We start from the raw sequence: 27,890 nt of genomic DNA on the forward strand, positions 1-27,890 counted from the left end.
TTATTTTATGTTAATATAAGGTTATTTTCGTACTTTCACATTAATAGAAACCCTTTTAATATAAGTTGTCACTATCAACTTTTGTCTCCTAATTTAAAGAAGAGCTTCAATGGAGTTTTCAATTTTCTTTAAATGTTATTATTTTAATTTTTTTAATTCATTAATTGTCGGTTTGCCAACAAGTGGGTCAATGTTAAATCTCCGAACGGCGTGAACGTGCGGATATAAAACACTTTTTTACTCTTTTTATTATTTTGGGCAGATGATGTAAAGGTCTCATTCCACGCACTCTTCAAATGATTTGACATAAATATCGATTTTAATATTTTTTAGGCTTGGCTTATGACTAAACCTTTGAATTTTACCTCTTAATACCGCTTTTAGCCTATAGTTAAATTATCATTTTGATCATTTATATTTTCTTTTATCAGTTTAGTTAAAGTATTTTATTTTTTATATTGTGTTATCTCAATAAAAATTTTATTAAAAAATAAATCAACTAATGACGCGCTGTTATGTGTTAAAAATTTTTAAAATACTTAAATTTTTAATATTATTAAAAATAAAAAATCATAAAAATCTCAATTTTTTATATTTTTAAGGAATTAAGAATTTTTTAAGCACAAAAATGCCATAGAAATCTTAAAACCATTTTCATAAAATTCAATTTTTTAAGAAACCCTAAAATTCCAAACAAACAAATTTTTAAATGTTTTGAAGTTTTTGCATATTTATAATTTTAATTTTTTATAATTTTTAAAAATAGATTATTGATTTTTTTATAATTTCCTGAGAGATTTTAAGTGATTTCTCAAAAGAATATATGATTTTTTGGGACTTTTAATGGTTTTTTAGTTTTTTATATTTTAAAATTTTTAACAGAAATTTGGGTTGAGGCAACGAGGATTACAGGATTAAGGCCAAAATAAAAAATAGTACAAGTACTAATGTGATAGTTTAGCTATAACACATGGCCAAAAAGAGATTTTAGGTTTTATGGTTTAAATTTTAATTTTGTTGTGAGCTAACAATACCTATGAGACCTAAACCCACAAGTTCAGAATCATGTGAGCCCATGACCTCGCAAGGCCAGGTCCCCGCAAGCTCACACCAGGGGACTGTACCCTTGACATGGATAGGATATGTGCCATTAGTTCACCACAAGTACTTATTTGTCCTAACAGGACAATTTGTATTTACGACGATAGGATATCAATAGGTTGCAGGCTAGGTTATTGTGAGTCTAGAAATAATATAGGACGACACACAAAGTCTAATGAACCCTTTTTTAAGACCCATAAACATCTTAGGGTATTCTCAATAATCTATTTCCTTCTTCTATCTGGCTCTAGTTATCATAAGGAGCCTATATTCTAATCATTTATAATTTTTTATCCACTTGATGAACCATCACAAAAGATTACATCACTGATCTTGCATCAACAATTGGTGTGGTGTGTGTGTTTCAACCTTCAAAACTAAAAACAATGACTTACCCCTACACTCAAAACATCACAAGCTTCCCTCAGCAACCAAAATTTGCATAGTTAGATAGAACTCTAGCTAACAACACTAGGTTCTCACAGGCAATTCACTCAATAATAATATCATCCCAAGTATGACCACTCGCTAGGATACTACAACCCTTATTTTGGATACCCCTCCCCAGCTAAGGGACTTTAAGTCCTAAATCAAAACTGATCTAATCCCTGATAGGGCCTACACCTTCGCAATCTACAACAATAATTCCAAAAATAACAATATGAACGCGACCACGACCATCAGCGACAAATGCTCCTCCAATAACGAATAAGGGAGTTGATGGTCACTCAACGAGCCCCCTATTAGTAGTGACAAACAGGTGGTAAAAATGTCATGACTCTGGTGTTTAACTAAAAGCAATGACAACCAGTTCATAGACCAACACGCCAATGAAATGAAGATGGATGTGTTATTCAAATGGTTCCTTGCCAAAGCAAATACCTAGATGACAAGATGAAGGAGCTAAGGTAAGAACTCTACGACATGCAGACTGCTAAGCCAGGTGGGGCGAGCTGAGTCCAAAGCTCTAACAACCTTTTAGTGATTGAAACAGCTAATACATTTTCCCCTACAACTTCAAGCTACAAAAGAAAAGCGCCACGGTACCAAAGATCCTGAAGAGCATATTGAACAATATGACGATTGTATATGGAGATTCTGAAAGTCTCGGATGCGTAAAATGTAGAGTGTTCCCAATGACCTTCAGAAATCACGGCAAAACCTAGTACTCCTCATTCCCAGCATGATTCACTCGTAACTTCAGTGAGATGAAGAGTCAGTTCATTGGGTATTTCTTAGCTAATAAAGAGTTAGACTAAGACCATTTTACTCGAAACTAGACAAATGCTACTAGCATTCACTCAATCATCATTTTAGTGCAATGATGGTAGAATGACGAGATTAAACAGACAGTTAGGGTGCTTAGACCTATATATATGATAATCTTGCAACACGAGCACCTCAAATATGCCATAATCAATGAAGGTTACTTAGGGTTAGTTTAGTATTACTTTTGAAAAATGTTATTAAGTAGTTTTTGAAAGTTTTGTTTAAAATTTAAGTATTTAGTATTGCTGGCAAAAAGTACTTTTTTAAGAAATAAAATGTCCATTTTAAACATAATATTATAAAATAACAAATATGCGTTTAATTAAATAAGTTCAAATTAGTTAATATTATGATATTTTAGTAATAATATAAAAATAATTTATTATAACTTATGCTGTAAATTTTTTGTATTAAAATTTCTATAAAATTTCTGTAAAATCAAACAATCAATTTCTGTAGAAATCAAACAATCAGAAATAACTAAACTAAAAGAGAAGAAAAAATGAACAACTTGAAGAGAAGAAGAAAAAAAGAAACTCACCGGTGGAGGAATTAAAAAAGGAACAAAAGAGAAGAGGACTAGAGGAAGAACTTTGAAAGAAAAAATAGGTACATGTCTTTTGAAAAAGATAAATTAAGGTTAAAAGCACCTTTGGATGAAGAAAATGTTAAAATTTTCAAATTTTTCATCTGCCAAAAAACACTTTTTTAAGTTGAAATTTTTACTCAACTGATATCTGTTTGACAATACTTTTAAGTGAGAAATGCTTTTTGAGAGAAAAGCCCATCTCAAAAGCACTGCTGAACGGGACTTTAATCAAGTTTACGATAAGATGAACAAGTTCACAAGAACAACAATATTAAAAAAGCTACCCCTAACCTAGATCCCAAAACACACTATAAAAAGAAATCGTGCCTTGATTTTAAATTTTGGAACGAATATATTTATTGACATCGTATTATCTTTAGAAAAGAATGGGAAGGACTTGTTGGCAATCCTTGAAAAAACTTAAATGAACTGAAAATTAATGTTTCTTTGCTTTCACATTATTCTTTTTGAAAATGGAAAACACCAAGGAAAATATATTTGATTGAAAATTTTGAAAATGATTTTAGAAAATAAAAATATGTAAAAATTATAAAAAGCAAATATTTCCAATGATCTATTATTAGAATAATATTTAATGCACCATCATTGCATAAGTTTTATACACCATTAATAATAAATAATGACATATGATACATCATCATTAAATTAAACAAAAGATATGGAAGACTTATAAAATAAATTCTAATAACTTAATTAAACATAATTAAATATTAATTATAACAATATAAATAAATATTAATAACTTTTGTATTTGAGACTTTGGGTTTAAAAGTTTAGAATCTATGTTTTCAAGTTTATGATATAGAGTTTAGGGTTTTAGCACTTATTTATAATTTAACTATTATTTAATTATGTTTAAATAAAATTATTGGTATTTATTATAAATCATCCATTATTTTATAGGTTTCATATTATTATTCATTGATGGTACATGGATCTTATCTACTAATAGTGTAGTGGTGAACCCAGGGGGCTGGCAGGGGCCTCAACCCCCTTAAATAGAAAATTTCTATTTAGACCCCTTAATTTTTTAATTTTTAATGGTAAAATTACACTTTGACCCCTAAAATGATAAAAATTTAATTTAATTATTTAAAATTATAAAATATAGATTATTAAAATGGTAAAATTACATTTTTATTATCGTAAAAATATACAATTTAATTTCAATCCCTAAAAATTTTTAATTTAAGCCTTGAATAGTGCATTAAATATTATCTCCTTAATATTTTTAATATGTTTGGTAATCCATAATAAAAACTATATAATAGTATAAAAAACGTGAAAAGCTATAAATAAATAAATATTTACTTAATGTAAGATATTTTCATATATTTTATTTTATTATTTTAAGGAAATTATATTGTCATTTAAAATTTTACTGACTTCATTTTCAATTCGTCAAACAATAATTGATTGATAAAATCTTAGAAATCTAATATAAATCCAGCCTGTAATGCATGAGACAACCATTTTAACTTTTAAGTATTTAATATATTATTACATGTGAAACTGAAAGATAATGATTATATTTTATATTACTTATTATAAAATAATTGATTCTATTTTGTCAATACCTTTTAATATGTATAAAATGATGGTTTGAAAGGTAAACGCAACTGACAACAAATTTGATAACTTTCATGGGTTCATTCGAGATTAAGAATTAGGATTATTATCAAGTTAATTGGACTAAACACTTCCAATTATGGTTTTATTCTAATATAAACTGTAATTTTAAATATGGAAAATAGAGAAATTAAGTTTTATAAATAAAATTAATAATTATATTATAAATTTATGAAGAGCGTAAAGATTTATGACATATTTTAACCTATATATTAATAAAATATATTTTATAAATAATGTAAATTAAAAATATTATCTGATATAAAAATAAAATTTATTATTTAATTTGAATTTACTAATTCGGATTCACCATCCGACTGTCGAATAAGATTAAACTCAAGTTTAAATTAAAACTTTTAATACAAATTTAAAATAAATAATTTTAATCAAATATTAAAATATTCGAATGCAATAAGATGGACATTTCGAGACAAGAGGTATTAGATAAATAGCATTGAGAGTGATTACAAGGAAATTGATGGTCCACACGGAAAGGCGTAGAGGTGGAAGTGACCAAAATTCTTTTCCAAACTGTGGAGATTTAGTTATCAGTCTTGTCTGAGAGTCATGAAATTTGTTACCTATATTTAAAAAAAATTTAAAATAAAATGTTGAAAGGATAAAAAGTTTCTATTCAATTGAATAGATTTAATTTGTATGAATTGAGTCTTAATAAAAATTATTATTATTTAATTGGTTTAAGCTGAATTGTGAATTAATAATGAATTAGTAAGATAATTTCAAATTAAAATGTTTTTTTTGAAAAATTTAATAATTTGTCGATTTAGTCTGAATTCGATTGGTATGTGTATTGCTGTCAGTACAATAAAATGTAGATTTGAGCATGCTGAAACGTATTATACTCTTATTTATAAGTTGGAGAGAGACTATAAATAGTTCTAGGCATTGTATTAAAAAGAGCAAATATAATCAGAACCAATAAAATGAGATGAGAAATGAGACAATAGAAACATTTTATATTAAATTTATATTTTTAAATATAAAATACAAGTTACATTTAATCTATACTATTTTTTATTAAGTGTTTAGTTGAGTCGGTGTCACCTTTAACCGTGTCAATAATGCAATTAATAATTTACGAAAATGTCATTCCGTAATTAAAATAAGCTATATTATTTTAGAGCATTTTAATCTTTTTCATTTTAGCTAAACCAATTGAAATATGGATATAATAAGATTTAAATCCGCACAAATTGGATTAATAAAACTTTAAATTTATCAATCAACCAAAGCTTCATTTTAATGTATTTTATACATTTTAATTTTAATATGTATAAGTTATTATCTCCATTAGTTGTATATCTACACTTACTATTTATTAAGTGTTTTACTAGTTATTGTCATCCTCAACCAAGTTATCAATTCAAGAAACTACGGAAATGTCATTCCATAGTTTAAAAAATTTATACTATTTTAGGGTATTTTAGTATTTTCATTTTAAGAAAAACAATTAAAATATGCCCATGATAATAAACTCACATCAATTGAATTAATAAAATTTTAAATTTACCACTGAACCAAAGCTTTATTTTAATGTATTTTATACATTTTTATTTTAATATGCACAAGCTATTATATCCATTAATTGTATCTATATTAATCGAGTTTGAGTCACAAGTCAACATGACACTAACTGTGACACCAACTCGCATTTGTTAACAAAACCATGACAAATAATTGCAATGCATATAATATTGTTTATATGATGTATTTACGTGTTTAAATTTTATTCTACTCACAATTTAATCTATATTTTATTTTAATATCGTACATCTTTCATTTGTTATCATGGTTAGTTAATTTCAAACTATAATTTTATTATTTATTGTATGTTATTTTTAAACACACATATTTTATTATTATTTATTTTAAATTCATAGTTTCTTCACACATACAGACATGATAGGATTTCTAATATAATATATTTATCAGTTTTAAATAAATATAATATTTAACATAAATTAATTTTATATTTTCCTATATTTAGTATTTTTATGATAAGAATAAATTGTTTTATTTTATAATAATAACATTTTATGTATTTTATTATTAAATTAATATTTTATATTAAAATAATTATTTTTATTTTAATTTATTGAAATATTTATAGATTTTAATTTTTAATGCAATATTTTTATTAATACACATTTATAAGTTTTATTAAATACAATTACTTTCAATTTATTTAGTTATGGAATAATAATATAAATATATTATCAGTTATTTAATTGAATAAGGATAATAATATCATTTTATATTTATTATTTGCATATTCCTAAACATCACTTTATCCAATTAAACAATGTAATATTATTACTCGTTTATTCAGTTCAATCAATCAAACAAACAATGTAATTCTACTCCATTCCCACTGCATGCTATTTTATTCTATTTTATTTTAACAAATCAAACATGTCGTAAGTATCTATTCCACGTAAAAAAATTAATGGTTGAATACATATTTATATTTTTCGTGTTCATTTTATAGTTCATATTTAGGATTTATCATTGTGCCCTCACATCAATGTCATTTACAAAGTTTGAACTCGAATATTTCTTTAAAAATGCAATATATTTTAACATTGCACCCAACCAAGGGCAAATCTAATAATTTTTTAGAGTGGATCAAAATTTAATTATAAATTTTAAGATGTCAAAATATAATTTTATGTATTAATTTACAATTACATTATTTTTGAAAGAATTTAAAAAAAATTGGTGAGAGGACCAAAATGTAAATTAACCATATATTAATTTATAATTCAAAGAGAAGCTCTAAATAATTTTTCATTTTCAATGACACCAAGACTTTTCAGACCTTTCTGTGATTTAAATTCACCCATTGTTCTAATTAGTGGCGAATTCAGGTAGTTGGGACTTGGGAGGGGAAAATTTTTTATTTAGACCCTTTTATAATTTATAAAATTTTAAATTAATAATAATAAAATTATACATTATTCTTCAAAAATAATAAAATTTTAATTTAATTTTTTAAAAATTATAAAATATAAATTACTAAATTAATAAATTATATTTTACTTTACAATATATAATTTAATTTCGCCAAAAATATTTTGTGATTTCACCCTACTTTCAACACTTATCGGTAAATATATACGAAAAAAATGATAGTTTTCTTTTGGTTGAAGAAGGGGCAAACATAACATCAAAAGAAATCACACTATAAAGAGATTGGTACACATAAGCCCCACTGGCATCTGCCAACAAGAAAGGAGATAAAGACTCCATTAGAGTCAACAATTTATTATAATTTGATCTGTTAGTCAATAAATTAATAACTGCAGTAGGGTTGATTTTATATTAGTCTAAAATTAATATTTTAATAATTCACTATTATATTTCACTTTTAGATGTTTTATATGTAATTAATTAGTATAATAACTTATTTGACCTTTCAATTTTAAAAGTCATTTTAACTTTCTACTTAATTTTTCTTCTCTTTTAATCTTTACATTAGTCTAAAATTAATATTTTAATATTTCACTCATTATATTTCATGTTTTTGATGTTTTATATGCAATTAATTTGTATAATGATTTATTTAGCCATTCAAATTATAATAATCATTTCAACCTATCATTTAATTTTCTGTCTCTTTTAGTATTTGAACTTGTATTATTTGTTAAATCACCTAAAATTAGAAGAAAAAGTTAATGTTTGTTAACTTTCTTGACATGGCATATATGTGAATTGCCACGTGTATGTCACATTAGCAATTAATTAATTTATAAAAATAAAAATATTTTAAAAAATTATATTCTTTGATAAATTTTAAAACTAGTTTTGTATTATTTTGAATTTTTAAATTTTAAAATTTAATTAATTGATTATGTGACTTCCACGTAACAAATGCACATGTATATCAAGTCAGCAAAGTTAATAAATACTAAATTTTTCATTCATTTTTTGGTTATTTAACAAACAACGCAACTTTAAAAGCTAAATTAATTTTTTAAAATAAATTATTTTGATTATTATGCTAAATTGTTATGATTAAGGGTACCTTCCAATTATAGTGGTCGGCATGTTAGTTAGAGAGATTGAGCATGATGGTATAAGAATTGATATATCCATCTTCTTCCGATTTTTGTATCGATGTTGATGGTTAGTAGTTTATTTCTTTAGAAAGCACTTATAATGAGAAATGTATTTATTATTATCAATGGTAAATATCTTAATTAAAAAAAACATTTATTTTCATAAATTTTGATAACATTTATAGTTTATTTTTATTTTGCCACAAGTGGTGGAGTTTGAAAATTTTTTGGAGACCGAAATTAAATTATATATTTTTACAATTGTAAAAATATAATTTTATCATTTTAATAACCTACATTTTATAATATTTAAAAGGTTAAATCAAATTTTATCATTTTAGAGAATTAAAGTATAATTTTTTGTTACTAATTTAAAATTTTATAAAATTATAAATAGTTTAAATTAAAAATTTACCATTTTATGAGGGCCATGGTCTCCACTACGCTCCACTTATTACTTCACTTCACCTTTTATTAAATTTCAACTTAATTTTGTAAAAATATACACTTATAATTTATTTATTAATTAACACTCTCTCTATATTTTCTCTATTAAGTGTAATGGGTTAATTGGATTAAGTATCCTCAAAAATTGGATTAAGCATCCTTAAACAATTGATTAAATTCTAATTGATCCTTATACCATAGGATATTTTAATTTAATTCTCAAACTAACATTGTTATTCCAATTAAGTCTTTTGTCATCAACTAAGAGTAAATTGCACTAGGGTCACTTAATTATTGATAATTTTTATTTCGGTCACCTAATTATAAAAGGTTATAAATTGATCACTAACATTTTGAAATATTTTTAATCACTTGTATGTTAAGTCTCATATAGAAATGGTTGCAGGATAGATATTTGCATTTTTGAATTATCCAAATTTGCAAATCTATCTAAATATTCAAAAATTTTATTATCCACAATTTATCTGAATGTTATTATACAAATTTGAATCTAAAATAAAAACTATTATTTGTCGGATATCTGAATTTCAAAAAAAAAAAGATTTTAAAATTCCCAATCATTTATGAAATTTCAAATTTGGTAATGTTGAGGCGGAAAATGCTCATCTGAGAGAAGTATTGCCTTCAAAGTGTCGTCCTCAAGGTAGTCGACTTGGACCTCGAAAATCAAAGGTATTGTTTCCATGCTGAGGTTTTGTCCCTAACCTTCGCAGAGAGTCGTGTACATTAGGGGTGTTTATTGTTCGGTTAAAATCGAATTAACCGATCGAACCAATCTAATTCAGTTAATCTATCGATGGCCGAATTTAGTTAAGTTGGAGGTCGGTTAATAATTTTTTCAAATTTCGATTATCGGTTAACTGGGTTCGAAATTGAGTAAGTAATCGAATTAACCAAAATAAATAATATATATTATATATAATATACTTTTATATTAGCAATGTGTTTTTAACTATTATTTTATATTAATTGAAATAAACAATATATATTATATATAATATGTTTTTTGAACTATTAAAAAAATTGAACATTAACCATGTATATTTTATATGTTTTATATTTATTTTAACCAAAAGACAAAAACATATAAATTTCGGTTCAATTAATGTGTTTGAACAAAATTTTAATTCAGTTAACGGTTAAAGATTTTTACATTTCGAATAATTCGATTAATAATACTTCAGTTCTGTTAATAATCGAATCGACTGTTTGAACACCCTTAGTGTGCAAAGCTCAAATGGTACTGGGTTAGCAAATAAGTTGCATATAAGGCCAAGGTTGGTGGTTCGAATTATGGCACACCTAGGTACCTGTATAATTATTCACATGCCCAAAATTAACATCTATCCTAAGTTTTGCAGGTACTGATCTCCACCAACCGAAGTACTCTCTCTATGAACTATTCACGACTCTTTGCGAAAGTTGGGGACAAAACTCCGACACGGGGGTAATACCTTTGAATGTTGAGGTTCGAGTTGGTCGCCCAGAGGACGACGCTTGGAAGACAACTTAAGGGGGGAATTGACTACTCTATGAAAAGTATTGCCTTCGAAGTGTCGTCCTTTAGATAATTGACCTGGACCTCAACAATTAAAGGTACACACCTCAAGTGGTAGCAGGTTTGCAAATAAGTTGTGCATAAAACCAACGGTGGTGGTTCAAGCTACGATGTGTCCAAGTACATCAATAATTATTTATATGCCCAGTACTACTAACACCTAATTATGATATTTGAATTCGCATATATTATCCAAATAAATAATATGGGGCTAAATAATGAATATTCGTATCCTCTCTAAATCCGTAACAAATAATAATTTTAAAACCCAAATTCGAATATTATCTAAATACACAAAAAAAAAATGGAATAAATACCGGTGGATATGTGAATTTGTAATGCGAATTGTCTATCAGTCGCTAACAAAATGCTACCAGATAATTTAGTTTAGATCCAATTCTACAAAAGGTCAATGTATTAAGTCCACCAAATTTACATTTATATTTGTGATTTGGGCCTTTGGGCCATTTCTTAAAAGAAAATGAAACAAATTTGATTTATGGGGTGAAACTTGAGATGGCGCTCACTTTCATCTTCAGCTTCAACCAAAACCCCTCACAAACCCCCCACTTCAAGTTTCACAATCAAAAGCCTTCTAAGTTTTAACACTTTGTTCCAATTATGCATTACAATTTCAGCAGATCCAACGGCTAATCCCTGTTTTTCTCCAGTTCAAATTCGTCTTCATTTTTCGCCACCTTTGTAAATTGCCGCGAAAAACCCTAACCCTAACCCTAAAGCTCCTCAACTTTTTTCAATGACGAAGGTTCACGGAACCGGCGTTTACGACTTCAAGCGCCACCATGTGGCGGAGTACCCGGTTGAGTTAGCCGACAAACCGGAAACGAAACCTCCTCACAGTTCATCCCTTCCGAGCTCTATTACTTTGTCTGAAATCCAGCGGGACCAGCTGACTAGAATAGCAGCCGCGAATTGGCTGAAGAGCGGTGGTTCGAAGCCTGAAAAGCCGTTCGATCCTCAGCTGGTTAAGGAGATTTATGAGACCGAGCTTACGGTGAAGTCTGAAGGGAAGTCTCAGAGGAAAACTGTGCCGTTGCAGAGGGTTATGATATTGGAGGTTAGTCAGTATTTGGAGAATTACTTATGGCCGAATTTTGATGCTGAGACGGCTTCGTATGAGCATGTCATGTCCATGATTTTGATGGTCAATGAGAAGGTAAAGCCCTTTTTTAAATAAATTAAATTTGTTTTAAATAACTTTGATAGATCTAACTTGTTGAATTACTCTTTGCTTGTTGCTTTGCGACCTTTTTTTTTCTTTCTTATTCTAAGCAAATTATATTTTGCATTTATCTATGTTAGAGTTGGTGATAAAAGAAGTAGGAGTAGGACATATTTTGTTGATAATATTCCTTTTTTTTTGTCAATTATGATTTTGCCTTTGGCTTTTGTAACTTCATAGGAAGATCAAGTAAAAAGCAACATTCATTTGCAGCAGTTTTAACTACATCGGAACCTTAGGGATTTTTGTTTTAATGATCTTTGGCATATTTGTCGTCCAGACTGTATTGAACCCCTTTTGAAGACTGATGCCTATGAAACTATTCTGAATGCACTAAGTTTCAGTTTATGAAATGTTCCTTTTCAGATTAAAAGAAATTTCATATGCAGCATGAGGTAATTTAATGAGCAGTTTTTGACAATTTATCTTTGAACATTGCAGTTTCGAGAGAATGTGGCTGCTTGGGGATGCTTTTATGATAGGAAGGATGTATTCACAGGATTCCTTGAGAGGGTTCTTCGGCTTAAGGAGGTTTGTATTGCTATCTCTTTTAGGTAGAATTAATTCAAGGAAGTGTCTAATGGTACAGAAGAACTCGACATGCTATTTTCTTTTTACGTATGATCTCATAAATCTGGAAATATTTGTTTCTTTTCTTCAAACAAAAGCACTAGATGTAGTACTTCAGTATTCTTTGTTCAGAAATTGATGACAAATAGGCTAAATCTTTGATAACTGGTTTGGATGCAGGGAAGAGAATTAACCATTGCAGAGAAAACGAATTATCTGGTTTTCATGATCAATGCTTTTCAGGTAATCTAGTACCTAAGTATTCATTTTAGTGAATGCTTTTGGATGTTACAAATTCATGCATCTCTCAAATATTTGCTCTTATGGAATATAACCTCAGACAGTTGAATGGAAGAACTTGATTTGCATATTCTGTTACCTTAAAACAGTATAATAGAGCTGAAGATGATAAGCAATAGTTCATAATACATGTGTAAACATAGAACTGCATTCTTGAGCTACTATCAATTTTGTAATGCTGTACCTGCTGAATGAGACAGAGTTTGGAAGATGAAATTGTCAGGGAAACTGTCCTTAGATTAGCAAGTCTGCGATCTTGGCACAGTTTGTCGTATGGTCGTTTTCAGGTAAGATTTTATTGAATGAATTGTATTTTGCAGTCTCCTTTTGCTGGTGGATATTTTATTCTCTCTCTCTCATCATCATCATCATCATCATCATTATTATTTCTCCGTAGATGGAACTTTGTCTAAATCCAGATTTGATCAAGAAATGGAAAAGAATGATAAAGAAAGAATCTGATGATGCCAAGAAGCTAGGAGTGCATCTTGATCCCTTATCTTCATTGGAAGTTAACTTCTTGAGAAATCTGATAGAAGAGTTTCTTGAGGTACTATGCTGGAGAATAAGTTGCTTCTTTTTTTTTTTTTTTCATGGTGGGTGGGGGTTTGGTGTTCAATGATTTTGCAGCAATTAATTGCCAATTTTTCATGTTACTTAGGTTCTTGATCATAAGGTTTTTACCCAGAAGAATCCTGTCAGTGAAGATGATGAGCTTAATGCTTCTAGTATTTTCGATCAAGTTGATGATGCTTCTATTTTGTACTGTGAAAGGTTTATGGAGTTTCTCATTGATTTATTGAGTCAGCTGCCAACAAGGAGGTATCATTGCCCTGCAACAGGATCCTATCCTCTTAGCTTTTAACTGATTTATTTTTCTTTTGTTGTTGGTTATTTATTTGCATCTTCTGGGGAAAAAAAGGGGGTGGTTAACAAATGTCTTATTGTTTCATGTTGAACTCCTTGTTCATCTGCTTATTTAGTACTCTTTGAACCTTCTCTTCATTGTCTTCTTTTTCCATTTCTGATTTTCTTTTGTGGTACAGGTATCTGAGGCCTCTTGTGGCTGATGTAGCTGTAGTTGCCAAATGCCATTTAAGTGCTCTTTATAGACATGAAAAAGGGAAACTCTTTGCACAACTTGTGGACTTGTTACAGTTCTATGAAAATTTTGAGATAAATGATCATGTTGGCACTCAGTTGACGGATGATGAGGTGCTCCAATCTCATTATGATCGTTTTCAATCCTTCCAACTGCTTGCTTTTAAGAAAGTTCCCAAGGTCTGTCATTGGCGGTTGGTTTATGCGTGTAATTAGCAGAAAGTTCCTATCTTCACAGTTCATAGGTTCCAGATTTTAACTCTTTTATTTCCTTTTGCTTCTGTGGTACTTGTAGTTGCAAGAACTTGCACTGGCCAATGTTGGTGCAATACACAAGCGGGTGGATCTCTCAAAGAAATTGTCTGTACTTTCTCCTGAAGAATTAAAGGACTTGGTTTGCTCTAAGGTTTGTAGGTTGTGAAGTTGTTTGTTTTTTGCTATTATCATTATATATTTTGGTACTTAATTTGAAACTAGGATTTTCAGAGAATGAAGTTTTGTGAGATGTTCACCGCAACTATTGTAGTGTCATCATTGTTTATGGGTTGTAATTTTAGTTCTCTTGTGAATGCATTTATTACAACATGTTTCGTGGTAGCTTAGTTGAGTGAAGTATATATATTACTTGATTTCTTGGTCTAATGAGTGATGGAGATCCACTCAGGTTATACTACATTGAACAGCTTGGATTGTTCTTTTAGTTTCATGACCTTCTTGCTTCATCTGGTACAAGATGATGTACATCCTTATTTTAGCTTTTGCCATGTTCTTTGCTTTATTGTTTAATCAGCTAGGACCATAACTTGTTTTATTTTTTGGTTGAGTTTTAGCTGGTGATATGCTTGCAGTGCATGCTCACCTGTCTGTTAACGAAACTACCATTACTATAACCAATTTCCATAATGCATTTTCCAATTTTCTTTTCAGCTCAAACTGGTTTCAAATGAAGATCCTTGGTCAGACAGGGTTGATTTTCTTATTGAGGTTATGGTCTCTTTTTTTGAGAAGCACCAGTCTCAAAAAGAAGCCATAAATGCTCTTCCTCTCTACCCAAATGAGCAGATTATGTGGGATGAAAGTGTTGTGCCGAGTATTAATTACTCTGGTGAAGGTTGTCTCGCTCTTCCTAAGCTGAACCTGCAATTCTTAACACTCCATGATTATCTTCTAAGGAATTTCAATCTCTTCCGTCTGGAGTCTACTTATGAAATTCGTGAGGACATCCAGGAAGCCATTCCTCACCTTCTTTCCTATATCAATAATGAGGGAGAAACTGCTTTCCGTGGCTGGTCAAGAATGGCTGTGCCAATTAGAGAATTCAAGATCACTGAGGTAAAGCAGCCAAATATTGGAGAAGTCAAGCCTGCTTCTGTAACTGCAGCGATTACATACAGCATTTCTAGTTATAAATCACAAATAAGATCAGAATGGGATGCCCTTAAGGAGCATGATGTTTTATTTTTGCTATCTATTAGCCCCTTATTTAAACCTCTAAGTGCAGAGGAAGAGGCTAAGGCTAGTGTGCCGCAGAAGCTTGGTCTGCAGTATGTACGAGGATGTGAAATTATTGAGATTCGTGATGAGGAGGGGACTCTCATGAATGATTTCAGTGGAAGAACTAAACGTGAGGAATGGAAGCCACCAAAAGGTGAACTGAGAACTGTGACTGTTGCTTTAGATGCTGCACAGTATCACATGGATGTCACTGACATTGCTGAAAAAGGTGCTGAAGATGTTTACGGGACGTTCAATGTGTTGATGAGGAGGAAGCCTAAGGAAAATAACTTCAAAGCAATTTTAGAGTCTATCAGAGATCTTATGAATGAATATTGTATTGTTCCTGATTGGTTGCATAAAATATTTTTGGGCTATGGGCATCCTTCTGCTGCACAGTGGATAAACATGCCTGATCTTCTGGAGACAGTGGATTTCAAAGATACTTTTCTTAATGCAGGCCATCTGAAAGAGAGTTTTTCACATTATCAGGTACTGATCAGTGTTTCTACTTTTACTATTGCAGTTGATGTGTTCTGGGAGTACTGAAACCTTCTCTTGTTTTATTTTTAGGTTTGCTTTGTTGATTCAGATGGTAGGGAAACTTTGGATCCAAGACCACCATTCCGCATCAAGCTTCCTCGGTCACTTAAAAGTGATACTCATGCTCCATCAGAAAATGGAAGATCTGATACTGGTGTCAATGATGCCAAGATGGTAGATGCTTGTGTTGAGAAAGAAAAACTAATTGTTGAAGCATATATCCCTCCTGACCCAGGTCCTTATCCTCAAGATCAACCAAAACAGAACTCTGTTAGATTTACACCTACTCAGGTCTCAGCCAACTCTTTTAATTTATTGGAATGTAATTTGATTTGTTATCTTCTGGTTTCTAAGATAGATAACTGGGGAGGGGAGGTTTTGTATTCCAATAACTAATGTGTTGATAATTTGTGGACTTCTAGCTGCACGCGACATATATGCTAACACCACATTAGTTATCTAGGGATCCTATATGCTAATACCACCTAAGATATCAAAGTGAGTGAGGTATCTATTTCATAAAATCTAGTAGATGATGACTACTTCTTGATGCATGCAAACTACTCAATATTTTAGCTTTGATATGTAATTAGGGTCCTGGAATTCAATTCTTCATCTTTTGAGAAAAGTTGATAATTCCATGTATTTTGTATTTATTTCATTCATCTTGTTTTTCTTTTCTTGCATTCTCTGAAGAAGAGCTCTCACTTTTAGTAAAATAGAAAAGTCGTTCAGTATATTATGCCTGGAGAATTGTTTCAATAGTGCAGCTTTATTAGGAATGGAGTAATTGAAAATTTTTGTTATGATGAGTTATTGTTTTCAATTTATTTGTTTCTTTCTTGGTTCCTGTCTTCCCATTTTCTCTTTTTGGAAATAGAATGTTTCATAGAAAATATTATCATCTTGCAGTTCAATTTATCATGAATATGTCGGGAAATGTTAATTCTTCACGACTAGAAGCAAAGAGAGGTTTTTCTAGAGAGCTGGTGCTGATTGGCTAATATTAATCATAAGTTAAAGAGTTTATAAATGTTGGAATGGTTTTTGAACCACTTGTAATCCTCCCTTTCTTTTTGTGCAGATTGGAGCAATCATATCAGGTATTCAGCCTGGATTAACTATGGTTGTGGGTCCACCAGGAACGGGGAAAACTGATACGGCAGTGCAAATATTGAATGTTCTCTATCACAATTGCCCATCCCAGAGAACATTAATAATTACTCATTCTAATCAAGCTTTGAATGACCTTTTTGAGAAGATAATGGAGGTATGTTATTCATTTTAATGGATGCAATTTCTTCTTTCCTCCATCCGGTATTAAGCTTATGCTCTGTAAAATTCAGCAATACATTGTGCAAATTTATTTGGTCTATGTTACTGTGTTGCAGAGAGATGTGCCTGCTCGCTATCTTCTTCGTCTTGGTCAGGGTGAGCAAGAGCTAGCAACTGACTTGGACTTCAGTAGGCAGGGCCGTGTGAATGCAATGCTTGTTCGACGGCTGGAACTGCTTAGTGAGGTAGAGAGGTTTGCAAGGTCACTACAACTTCCCGAAGATGTAGGGTATACTTGTGAAACTGCTGGATATTTTTGGTTGCTCCATGTGTATTCACGCTGGGAGCAATTTATTGCTGCGTGTGCGGGTAATGAAGATAAACCGGCATTTGTCCAAGACCACTTCCCTTTCAAAGAGTTCTTCTCCAACACCCCTCAGGCAGTCTTTACTGGCCAATCATTTGAGAAAGACATGCGGGCAGCCAAGGGTTGCTTCCGTCATCTTAAGACTATGTTCCAAGAGCTTGAAGAGTGCAGGGCATTTGAATTGCTCAAATCAACAGCTGATCGAGCCAATTACCTGATGACCAAGCAGGCAAAGATTGTGGCAATGACATGTACCCATGCAGCCCTAAAGAGAAAAGATTTTCTTCAACTTGGTTTCAAGTATGACAACTTGTTGATGGAAGAAAGTGCTCAAATTCTCGAGATTGAAACTTTCATCCCAATGTTGCTCCAAAGGCAGGAGGATGGTTATGCACGACTTAAACGCTGCATATTGATTGGTGATCATCACCAGCTGCCTCCTGTTGTGAAAAATATGGCTTTCCAAAAGTATAGCCATATGGATCAAAGTTTGTTTACCAGATTTGTTCGACTAGGTATTCCTTACATTGAGCTTAATGCCCAGGGTAGAGCCAGGCCAAGTATAGCCGAACTTTACAACTGGAGGTACCGGGATTTGGGGGACCTTCCTTCGGTGAAAGAGGAAGCTATCTTCTATAGAGCAAATGCTGGATTTTCCTATGATTACCAATTAGTGGATGTACCTGACTACCATGGGAGAGGTGAGTCTGCTCCCTCTCCTTGGTTCTATCAAAATGAAGGCGAAGCTGAATATGTTGTCAGTGTCTATATATACATGCGATTGCTTGGCTACCCTGCAAATAAAATTTCCATCTTGACAACTTACAATGGTCAGAAGCTTCTAATTCGTGATGTTATCAATAGACGATGCCTTCCATATGATTTTATTGGTCCACCGAGTAAGGTAAGTTATTTCTGATTTTACCTCTCACAAGGTGTTCTTTAGATATCTCTTGCTGTAATCTTGCAAGAGCCTGCCTTCATGGCTTCTTTTTTTTTTTTCAGTACCAGGTTCTTATATTGCTCGAATTTCTTATTAATATGCCTTTCTACAGGTTACTACAGTTGATAAGTTTCAAGGGCAGCAAAATGATTTCATTTTGCTTTCTCTTGTTCGTACTCGCTTTGTCGGGCACCTTCGTGATGTTAGAAGATTGGTGGTTGCCATGTCACGTGCTCGCCTTGGCTTGTATGTCTTTTGTCGCCGTTCTCTCTTTGAACAGTGTTATGAACTCCAACCTACTTTCCAGCGGCTGCTTCAAAGACCTGATCATCTTGCTCTAAATTTGAACGAGGGCACATCATTTACTGAACGTCATGTTGATGACATTGGGCATCCATATCTTGTTAGCGGTGTTGAGGAGATGGCTAACATAGTTTTTGGGAGAATAGATCAATTACAACAGGTGTGTCTCTTTGTTTGATGATATATTGAATCTGTTATTTTTGTATCTGGTTTTTAGTGTTTCCTATGCTCTTTTTATGACATGCAATAATAGCAATAGCTTTCCTGTCACGAGCACCACAAGATGTTGGAGTGCTAGGACCTAATAATTTCTAATGCTGTATCTCTTAGGTTTGACATTTTTTTTATTCTCCAGGCACGAGCCATGTACCAGTACATGGCTTATTCCGAACAATTAATGGGAACATCCGAGGAGCAAAACAATGAACAGGATTCAACGTCCCCAAACCAGGCAATGGAAGTTGATACCTCAGTGGCTGAAAATGGTGGAATTAATAACGATGTACACGAAAGCAACGGACAGGAAGCTAAAGAAGATGGAGAGGATCATGCAAATGGTCAAGACGGGGTGCTACCTTCAGAGGACCAACCCAATACGGAAAACGAAACCCAAGTTAGCACAAATGATGAAAACACGGTGACCTAGTTAATGATCCCAACCACTTTCCTTGAGTGACAAAGGTAGTAGCCAGCTCGCATCGGCAATCAAACTGCTTCCATCTTAAACCATAGAGCACTGCTGACTTTCATGCTGGTGCTACTTAGCAACGGACCCTTCGAGCGGGGAGCTTTGTCAAGCTGCGAATATAGTTCTGCTTTCTCGGAATTAGAGGGTTACACGTTGAGAGGTAAAGGGTTCTAAATCCTTTCGTATTCCATGTTTGAAAGCTTGCAAATGGGTTTGTTGAGGGTTAAATGTTTAGAGTTGTTTTATATTATTTTACATAATTTTTACTAATGATTTTTAGTTTATATTCTAAAAGATTATATAACTAAACATTGTCGTTCCATAATCCTGTCTCTAATTTCTTTTAAATAAAAATAAACCCTTTTTTATCCGAATTTAAAATTTTGAATTTGATGTAATTCAATTTAATTATAAAAAATAACTTGAATTAATTCAATGTGAAACGTGTCAACTTAAATTTAAGTAATTTGATTTAAAGTAATTTAAACTTTATATTAACCCAAATTTAAAATTAATTCGATTTAAAATAATTTAAAAAATCTTAAAATCTAATTTTACACCATCCAAATTAATCCCACTTCAAATTAATTCAACCTATTTAGGGCTAGTTTGGCAATGTTTTTAAAAAGTGCTTTTGAGAAGTGCTGTGGAAAAGTGTTTTTGAGAAGTGTTTTTAAAAAATTTAGTTTAAAATTTTAGTGTTTAGCATTCTTTGTCAAAAGTGTTTTGAAAAATAAAATGTCAATTTTAGACATGTTATTATCAAGTAACAAATATATATTTAAATAATATTTAAATTAGTTAATATTATTATATTTTAGTAAGAATATAAAAAATATATTATGATTTCTTGTTAATATTTTAATATATAAAATATAAATTTTAAATATTTTTAAGCAATAAATATTAATTATTTATAAAATTTAATTAGAGTATATAAACTATATTTTAAATATTTAAATATAACTATTAAATATTTGTAATTAGTATTTTAAAAATATTTTTTATTTTTAATTAATGATTTTAACACATTTGTAATTAAGTACCAAGAAAAAAAAGAGAAGTACTCTATTATTGAAGGGGTGAAAAGTAATTAAGCACTAAAAGTGCTTTTGGGAGAGGAAAAGTTAAAAATTTTAACTTCTCCGTTTCTGAAGTGTTTTCAAAAGCACTTCTAAAAGCTAAAATTTCGGTCAAAAGCAACTTGTTCTCATGACTTTTCTTCTAAAAGTACTTTTGGAGCGAAGTCTTTTGAAAAGAATCTGAATCGGCCCTTAGTGATGATTATGCCGTTGATTGTATTAGTCTACAAAATTAAAAGCACCAGATAAACCTACAAACCGCCTCACTTGTTTTCCTTGAATGTATATGGAAGGTGGCTTTATTATAGTATTGGATTAAATATATTATTAAAAAATTAAATATGATCAATTATCATTAAAATTAAATTTTATAATTTTATAAATGAAATTTTTACTAGAAGTTAAATTGTAAATAATTTAGAGATAATGATAATTTTAGCTTTTAATGTTTATATATTGTTAATTTGGTTTTGTCGATTCGGTTTATTCTTTAATTTTTTTGAAAAAATCGAATTTGATTATAATTTTAAAAAAATATTTTGTTTTATTTTTATTTTTTACACATTTTTAATTTTTAATTATTTATTAATGTAACATATAACATAATTAGTGTCATATCATTATAAAGTATATATGAACTGTTTTTGAGTTTCACACCAATAATATTAAAAATTAATATTTAGTTAGTATATCTTTTATAAAAGAATGATTTTAACTATTTTTGAAAATTAATAGTTTTTATTTTTACAATATGATTATATCTGTTTTTTATATAAAATCTAGAATTATTTATAGCCTCTTTTCAGGTTTATTAATAGGAGGTAATATATTTTAATATATTCAATAACACGTCTTTTGTGTTGTCAATATTTTTCATGCCAATTAAATTAAAATTTAATCTGCTAAAAGTTGATAGTTAAATTTAACTAAAAAATTAAAATTAAAATGATAAAAAATGTAATATTGGAGAATAAATTTGAATTATCCCTAAAAATATTAATTTAATCCAGTGAGAGGGAGTTAAAGCTACATTCACTTTTTCCTACGCCTTTCCCCTTATTCCCGCAATTATTCTAACGCCAACCGCCGACCCCTCCGAAAAAGAAAAAAAACCCGAAGGCTTTCCAATTTTCCTTTTTGGTTCTTCGATTTCATAATTATCATCAATCAATCAATCATGACCGGAAAAGCCAAGCCTAAGAAGCACACGGCCAAGGAACTCGCCGCCAAGGTCGACGCTGCCACCACCAACCGTGGTGGCGGCAAAGCCGGATTAGCTGACCGTTCTGGGGTTGAGAAAGGAGGACATGCCAAATACGAGTGTCCTCATTGCAAAACAACCGCTCCCGATGTGAAATCGATGCAGATCCATCATGATGCCAAACATCCCAAAATTCCTTTTGAAGAATCTAAGCTTCTTAATCGTCATGCTGTTCATGTCGCTGAGCCATCTAAGCCTCGTCCTGGTGTTAGGGGTAGCCTTAGAAAATAATAAAATAATTAGAAAATAAAAATAAATTGTTGTTCTGGATAAATTTGGCGTTTTGGGGATTTTTAAATATCTGGGTTTGGTTTTTCTTTCCTTCTTTTTTTTTTCCTTTTATTTTTATTTGTTCTGTATCTATTTATGATGGTAGTAGCGATGATAAAGATAAAAGAAGGGGGTTTTAGGTGAAAAAAAGGTTGGATTTTATTTAGAAAATCTCCCTTGATGATGATTATGATGATATATACATATTAATCCATTAATTGAAATGTTTGTGTATGTATGTTTCTTGGCATATATTAACATATGCTTGTTTTTGTTTGTTTGTTCAAGAATTTGTTTATTTTAGAGGATTGGGTAGCTAAAGCTTAGAACAATAGCATGTAGGGTTTAGTTTCTATAACTATGCAATAATGAGAGAATTGTGCATGTTGATGTGTTCGGATCCTTTAGAATGGATTTTTAGAGAGCTAAAAATGTGTGTTTCCATGGCATGGGTAACTTGTATTAGGAGTCAGATTGCATTTTATCTTCTTTACTCAGAAAATGGGTAAATTAGTTATCGTACTCTTTAGATCAAAGAGTAATCCTTATGTTGATGTACAAGGACCAATTTTTAACAGTAGAAATAGATGAAATTTGTAAAAGGACCCTTTGCTCTTTGATCTAATATGCAGGAATTAATTTACTATCTTTTAGTAGATTGGGCAAAATACAATCCGACTTCGAGAACAAGAGCCTCAATAGTAATTTTACCGTGTTTCCCTAGATTTTTAGAGAGCTAAAATGTGTGTTCCAAGATTGGAACAGATAAGTTTTAATTGCTGCTTTTTGGTGTTCATTTTGATAAAAATTGGAATTGTATTTATGAATGTTATGTTATTGCTTACTATGATAGGTTATTACTAGTAATTGAGTGTTAAAATGTTCTGTAATTGTTCGAAACTTTTATGTTTCTTTTTATTTTTTTTACCCACAGCCTTGTACTCAAAGTCTTGAATGTGGTCTGTGTGGTAGGTCATATCTTGCTGAGAGTTAATTATGTTGCTGCTGGATAGATGACAGCTTCATATCGGTAAGCTTACTGTCTTCTATATTGCTTTTTGTATGAATTTGTTATAATTTTGTGTAACGTCAGAACGTGATCGATCATTGATGTTGTTATCTGGTGGTGGTTTGAAGAGTTATTTTCTTGGTAGAACTTTGATGCTTGTGAATTGTAATCTGATGATGGTGGTCAAGAGGGGTTATTTCTTACTAGATCTTTGTCTTTCAAGTTGTTATCTGATTTAGGGTTGTAATTGGCCGAGCCGAGCTTGAACTTGGCTTGATATAAAGTCAAATTATTCGAGCTGGATTTTATTAAGCTAAATTATTAGAGCTTAAAAAGTAATGTACACGCCTGAACTTTCATGTTGTTATCTGATTTAGGGTTGTAATCAGGCCAAGCTGAGCTCAAGCTGGGCTTGAGATAAAATCGATTTTTTTGAGCTCGATTCGATTAAGCTCTACTATTCAAGTTTAAAAAATAATGCACACACTTAAAACGCAATAGGTAGAGAAGGTGAGATAGAAAGAAAGATGGTAGGGATGTGAAAAAAAGTGCAATATGTCTACATATATAGGGTAAAAATAATAAATCAATATTGAAAATATGTTATAAATGAAAAGCCAATTAGGGCTCTGAGCTCTTTGAATTGAGTATTATCATAAACGTGCCTCAACCAACAGCTCGAATTACTTTAGCTCGGTTCGATAGTAACCTAATTGGATTTGAGTAGCTTGCAAATCTAGTAGCTCATTTATGCCTCTAATCAGATTGTGGTCAGGAAGGGTTATTTCTTAGTAATTGTTCATGTTTTCACTTTTACTTTGCTTGTCAGCCTGACTGAAAACCTTTGTTCTATTTCTTTCGACTTTGATGCAAGTGTCGGTACGGGTATATTCCCAATATAGGTATGTTCAATTTTTTCTACGTATTTGGAGGATTCTGGGAAGGTTATATCCTCGGTCTTATGTTTGGATACCCATCTCATGTGGGTTTTAAACACGAGTACTTGGAGAAAGATAAAGAGTCCCGAGCAACATTGTTGAAGATCTTGCTTTCCAGTTTCTTCTTTGTTACTATCTTACTACAAACAGTTATTCTTGTGAAAGAAAGGATTCTAGGCCCTTCAAATTCACATTCATATAATTTCTTTTTCTTTCTTCTTTTTATCAATATAGGGAAGTAGTAAGCAAGCAAATTGCTTAATTCATTTTCTGTAGATATTTTTCTGTAATTATACTTGTAAACTCATTAAAAATTTCTACAGTTGCAGTGATTAAGCCTTTTGTTTGATACCTTAATGGCACTTGTTGATGTAATATTTTCTCAATTTATAATGTACCAAAAACATGCTAAAGATAATGAATAACTAATTAAATTATTTTAAATATTTAAACATATATGCTTTGATTACACTCGTCTCAAGTTTTGGATTTGATTACTCGGATCCCATAAAATTCATAGAAAAAGTAAGGTTATCAAACCGAACTGAGTCTGTTCAGTTTGATTAAATATATTATTACAAATTTTGTAAAAAAAATTTAAAAATTGGGTTCAATTATTTGACTCAATAGATTTGTATCAATTTTTAAGTTAAGTAAATCAAAGCTTTTTTTGGATCGATATCTCGGTTGAAAAAAGTGATGCTAAATCAAATTTTAATCTAATAAAGATTTATATATCCTATTTAAAAGAGTGATGCTAAAGCAGATTTCAATGTATAATAAAGAAGAGGAAGTGGCTTAACTAAAATTTAGGCATCAACAATGCAAGCTCTGCAAGATGACGAGATGGCCGTGATTGCAATGGAAAGTCGGCTAAACACAAAAGCTCAAGCACAACCAGGGCCATCTCTTGAGAAAGGACATCCCGTCATGTTATACTGGACGCGTCTCCATACTGGTAGCACTGTGAAACATGTGCATGAACCAGTTCAATCACCAGTAATCTCCAGGAGCAGCAGCCATGCTTAAAATGATGAAATCGGTGGATGTCTCTCACAATTATTTCCTTGTCTAGTAGCTGAGAAGTATATTTCATGAAGTTATGACAGTCATCGCATATTCGAAGGTTCTTCATTATCCGAATTGGTGTTTGAGATGCAGTACTAATGATACCGTAAGCAGTGGCAAGCTTTTCACTGTGGAAACCAAGTAACATTTCCCCTTCCCCTTGCTTTTTTTCAACATCCTGCATTACCAGTTTGGCATCAGATGAGTACCCGATTTCCCTCAATCTTCCGATTAGCTTATATAGATACGCACATATCTCGTTTTTTTGCGGATGGGATCTATCATCCATGATGAAAGCATGAACTTGATTCCTGATCTGGATCCAAGATTGACAGGGATGCTTTTTAACCCCTCTACTTTGCATCAATCTTCTCACAGTTTCAACCTCCTCCCATCTTTGTTTTATGGCATAAATATTTGATAGCAAAACATAAGGTCTGGCATCGAGTGTTTGACAACGAAGTAGATTTTCAGAAACCCATTCTGCCATCTCGATATCTCTGTGAAGTCGACAAGAGGATAAAAACGACCTCCAAACTGCTCTCAAGTGATGGATGCCATTTTCATCAATGAACTTCTTTATCTCCTTAAACCGACCAGCTCGTCCATATAGATCAACCATGCGAGTGAAGTGCTCAACTCCGGGCTTGATACCATAAACTTCTTTCATCAACCTGAAATATCGGCAACCTTCTTCAACAAGCCCCGCATGGCTGCAAGCAGTTAAAACCCCAATAAAAGTTACCTCATTTGGCAAAAGTCCCCGACTCATCGAGAATTCAAATAGCTGGACGGCCTCCCTTCCTCGACCATGTAAAGCATAACTATATACCATTGAAGTCCACAACACAACATTCATATAATTAGTTTGCTTGAAAATCCTCTTAGCATCATCCAAGTTGCCACATTTAGCATACATGTCAATTAATGAGGATCCCAAATGAGCATCTAATTTATGGCCGATTTTCTGAACAAGGCCATGAACCTGCCGGCCAAGTTCCAACACACCAAAACTAGCACAAGCAGAAACAATGCTAGTGATACTAAACACATCTATGTCGATATCTTTACGAACCATAGAGGTGAATGTTTTAAAAGCATCTTCAAACTCACCGTTCAGAATCAATCCAGAAATAATTGAACTCCAAGAAATGACTTCTTCAATGGAGTTTCATTTCTCCCGAAATACGTATCCATTTTCTCAAAAACTTTCAATGCCATTTTCATTTCCCCACATTTGCAGTACATATCAATAAGAGAATTCCTCAAGAAACCATCAACATGGATTCCCGATAACAACACCCTTCCATGGATTCGTTTCCCTAATTCTAAATCTTTCAACAATGAAACCAAGACCAAAGCTATAGAAAAAGTTACTTCATTAAACAAAGTTCCATCTTTTACCATCTCATAGAGTAGTTTCAATGCAATTCTTTCAAACCCATTTCGCATTAAGCCATTTATAATCGTATTCCAAACAGAAACATCCTTCAAACCCTGCCTTCTAAACAAATCAACAGCCTTATCCACATTCCCAGTATCCAAATATGCACCAATCATTATATTCCATGTAACACTATTTTTGTCTTCCATTGACTCAAACAACCATTTGGCAGATCCAAAATCCTCACATTTGACGTAAAAATAAAAAGGGCATTCTCCAAAATAACATCAAAAACAAACCCATTCCTTAAAATCCAACCATGAACTCCTTTCCCTATCTTAAGCTCACTCAAGCTAGAACAACACTTCAAAACGCTTGACAAAGTGAATTGATTTGGTTTAATACCCTCATTTTGCATGTTCTTAAAAAGTTCCACGCAGCCCCATTAGAACCAACATGCACAAAAGTAGAAACCAGTATCGTACAAGTTCGAACGTCTCTGTGGGGCATTTCATCAAACAGTTTACATGCATGGTTTAAATTTTTAGATTTCACGAACACGTTCAATAAGTGGTTAGCCACATCTAAATTTTGAAAGGAACCATCTTTTATAGCCTTAACGTGAAGGGAACTAGTTCTGGGGAAAGGTAAAGAATGGTGGGAATAGAATTTACAATGATGAAAATGAAAGGGAGATAGTTTCTTCAACAGAAATACAACAATGGTGGGGACTTTTAGATGGGTTTTTGGGGTTAAACAATAAGTGGAAACCATTTTAGTGGCTCTGAATTGGATAGAGCTTGCATTGTTAGAGGCGTAAATGATTGGCAATATTATGGTTGAAGAGAAACAAAATGGACGTAAAGAATCCTAACATTTGGGGATTGGCCAAATGTGTGTTCGCACCATCTGTAAGATATATTTATCTACAAGTTAAGCATTTTGTGATAGTTTAGTGGTATACGAGCTAAATCCAAAATTTTGTATAGGGTTATACAAGCTAAATCCAAAATTTTGTATAGTTTGGTTAAAATTAAATTATAAATTTTTGTTAGGTTAAAATATTATTTTATTATTTAATAATTTATGATTTTATTATTTTTAAAAGTATTTATGGGTTGGGTCTTAATAAAATTTTAGGCCCATTTGATAAGTTCAACTGGTTGGAAAATTGGCCTAAAATGTTATCTAAATCCGATTTAAAAATGCTAAAACTCAGGCCTAGCTCGATGCACTCCTATTAAATTTTTATATAAAAACAAAAAAAACATAATACATCAAAATATTAAAAATATTGAAATAAATATTTTCAACAAATTGATAATAAATTTAAAAAT

General features: G+C 31.2%; 2 protein-coding genes and 1 pseudogene across 2 annotated transcripts; 2 read left to right on the forward strand and 1 right to left on the reverse strand.

Moving 5' to 3' along the window:
- The first annotated feature begins 11,203 nt into the window (after nucleotides 1-11,203).
- On the forward strand, nucleotides 11,204-19,850 carry LOC108468806 (uncharacterized). Its single transcript, XM_017769662.2, has 14 exons — nucleotides 11,204-11,891; nucleotides 12,399-12,488; nucleotides 12,708-12,770; nucleotides 13,028-13,114; nucleotides 13,225-13,377; nucleotides 13,489-13,649; nucleotides 13,874-14,108; nucleotides 14,224-14,334; nucleotides 14,856-15,914; nucleotides 15,996-16,256; nucleotides 17,050-17,235; nucleotides 17,357-18,511; nucleotides 18,663-19,013; nucleotides 19,209-19,850. The coding sequence occupies exons 1-14, from the start codon at nucleotides 11,472-11,474 to the stop codon at nucleotides 19,497-19,499; spliced, it is 4,623 nt and encodes a 1,540-aa protein (XP_017625151.2). The 5' UTR covers nucleotides 11,204-11,471; the 3' UTR covers nucleotides 19,500-19,850.
- Nucleotides 19,851-21,629: 1,779 nt separating this feature from the next.
- LOC108468815 (protein METHYLENE BLUE SENSITIVITY 1) lies at nucleotides 21,630-22,388 on the forward strand. Its single transcript, XM_017769676.2, has one exon. It carries the CDS (start codon nucleotides 21,801-21,803, stop codon nucleotides 22,113-22,115), a length of 315 nt encoding a protein of 104 aa, XP_017625165.1. The 5' UTR covers nucleotides 21,630-21,800; the 3' UTR covers nucleotides 22,116-22,388.
- Nucleotides 22,389-24,813: 2,425 nt separating this feature from the next.
- LOC108468808 (pentatricopeptide repeat-containing protein At4g21065-like) lies at nucleotides 24,814-27,600 on the reverse strand (annotated as a pseudogene).
- Nucleotides 27,601-27,890: the final 290 nt, after the last annotated feature.

Source organism: Gossypium arboreum, chromosome 8 (genome assembly GCF_025698485.1).
Source record: "Gossypium arboreum isolate Shixiya-1 chromosome 8, ASM2569848v2, whole genome shotgun sequence".
NCBI classification, from domain to species: domain Eukaryota; kingdom Viridiplantae; phylum Streptophyta; class Magnoliopsida; order Malvales; family Malvaceae; genus Gossypium; species Gossypium arboreum.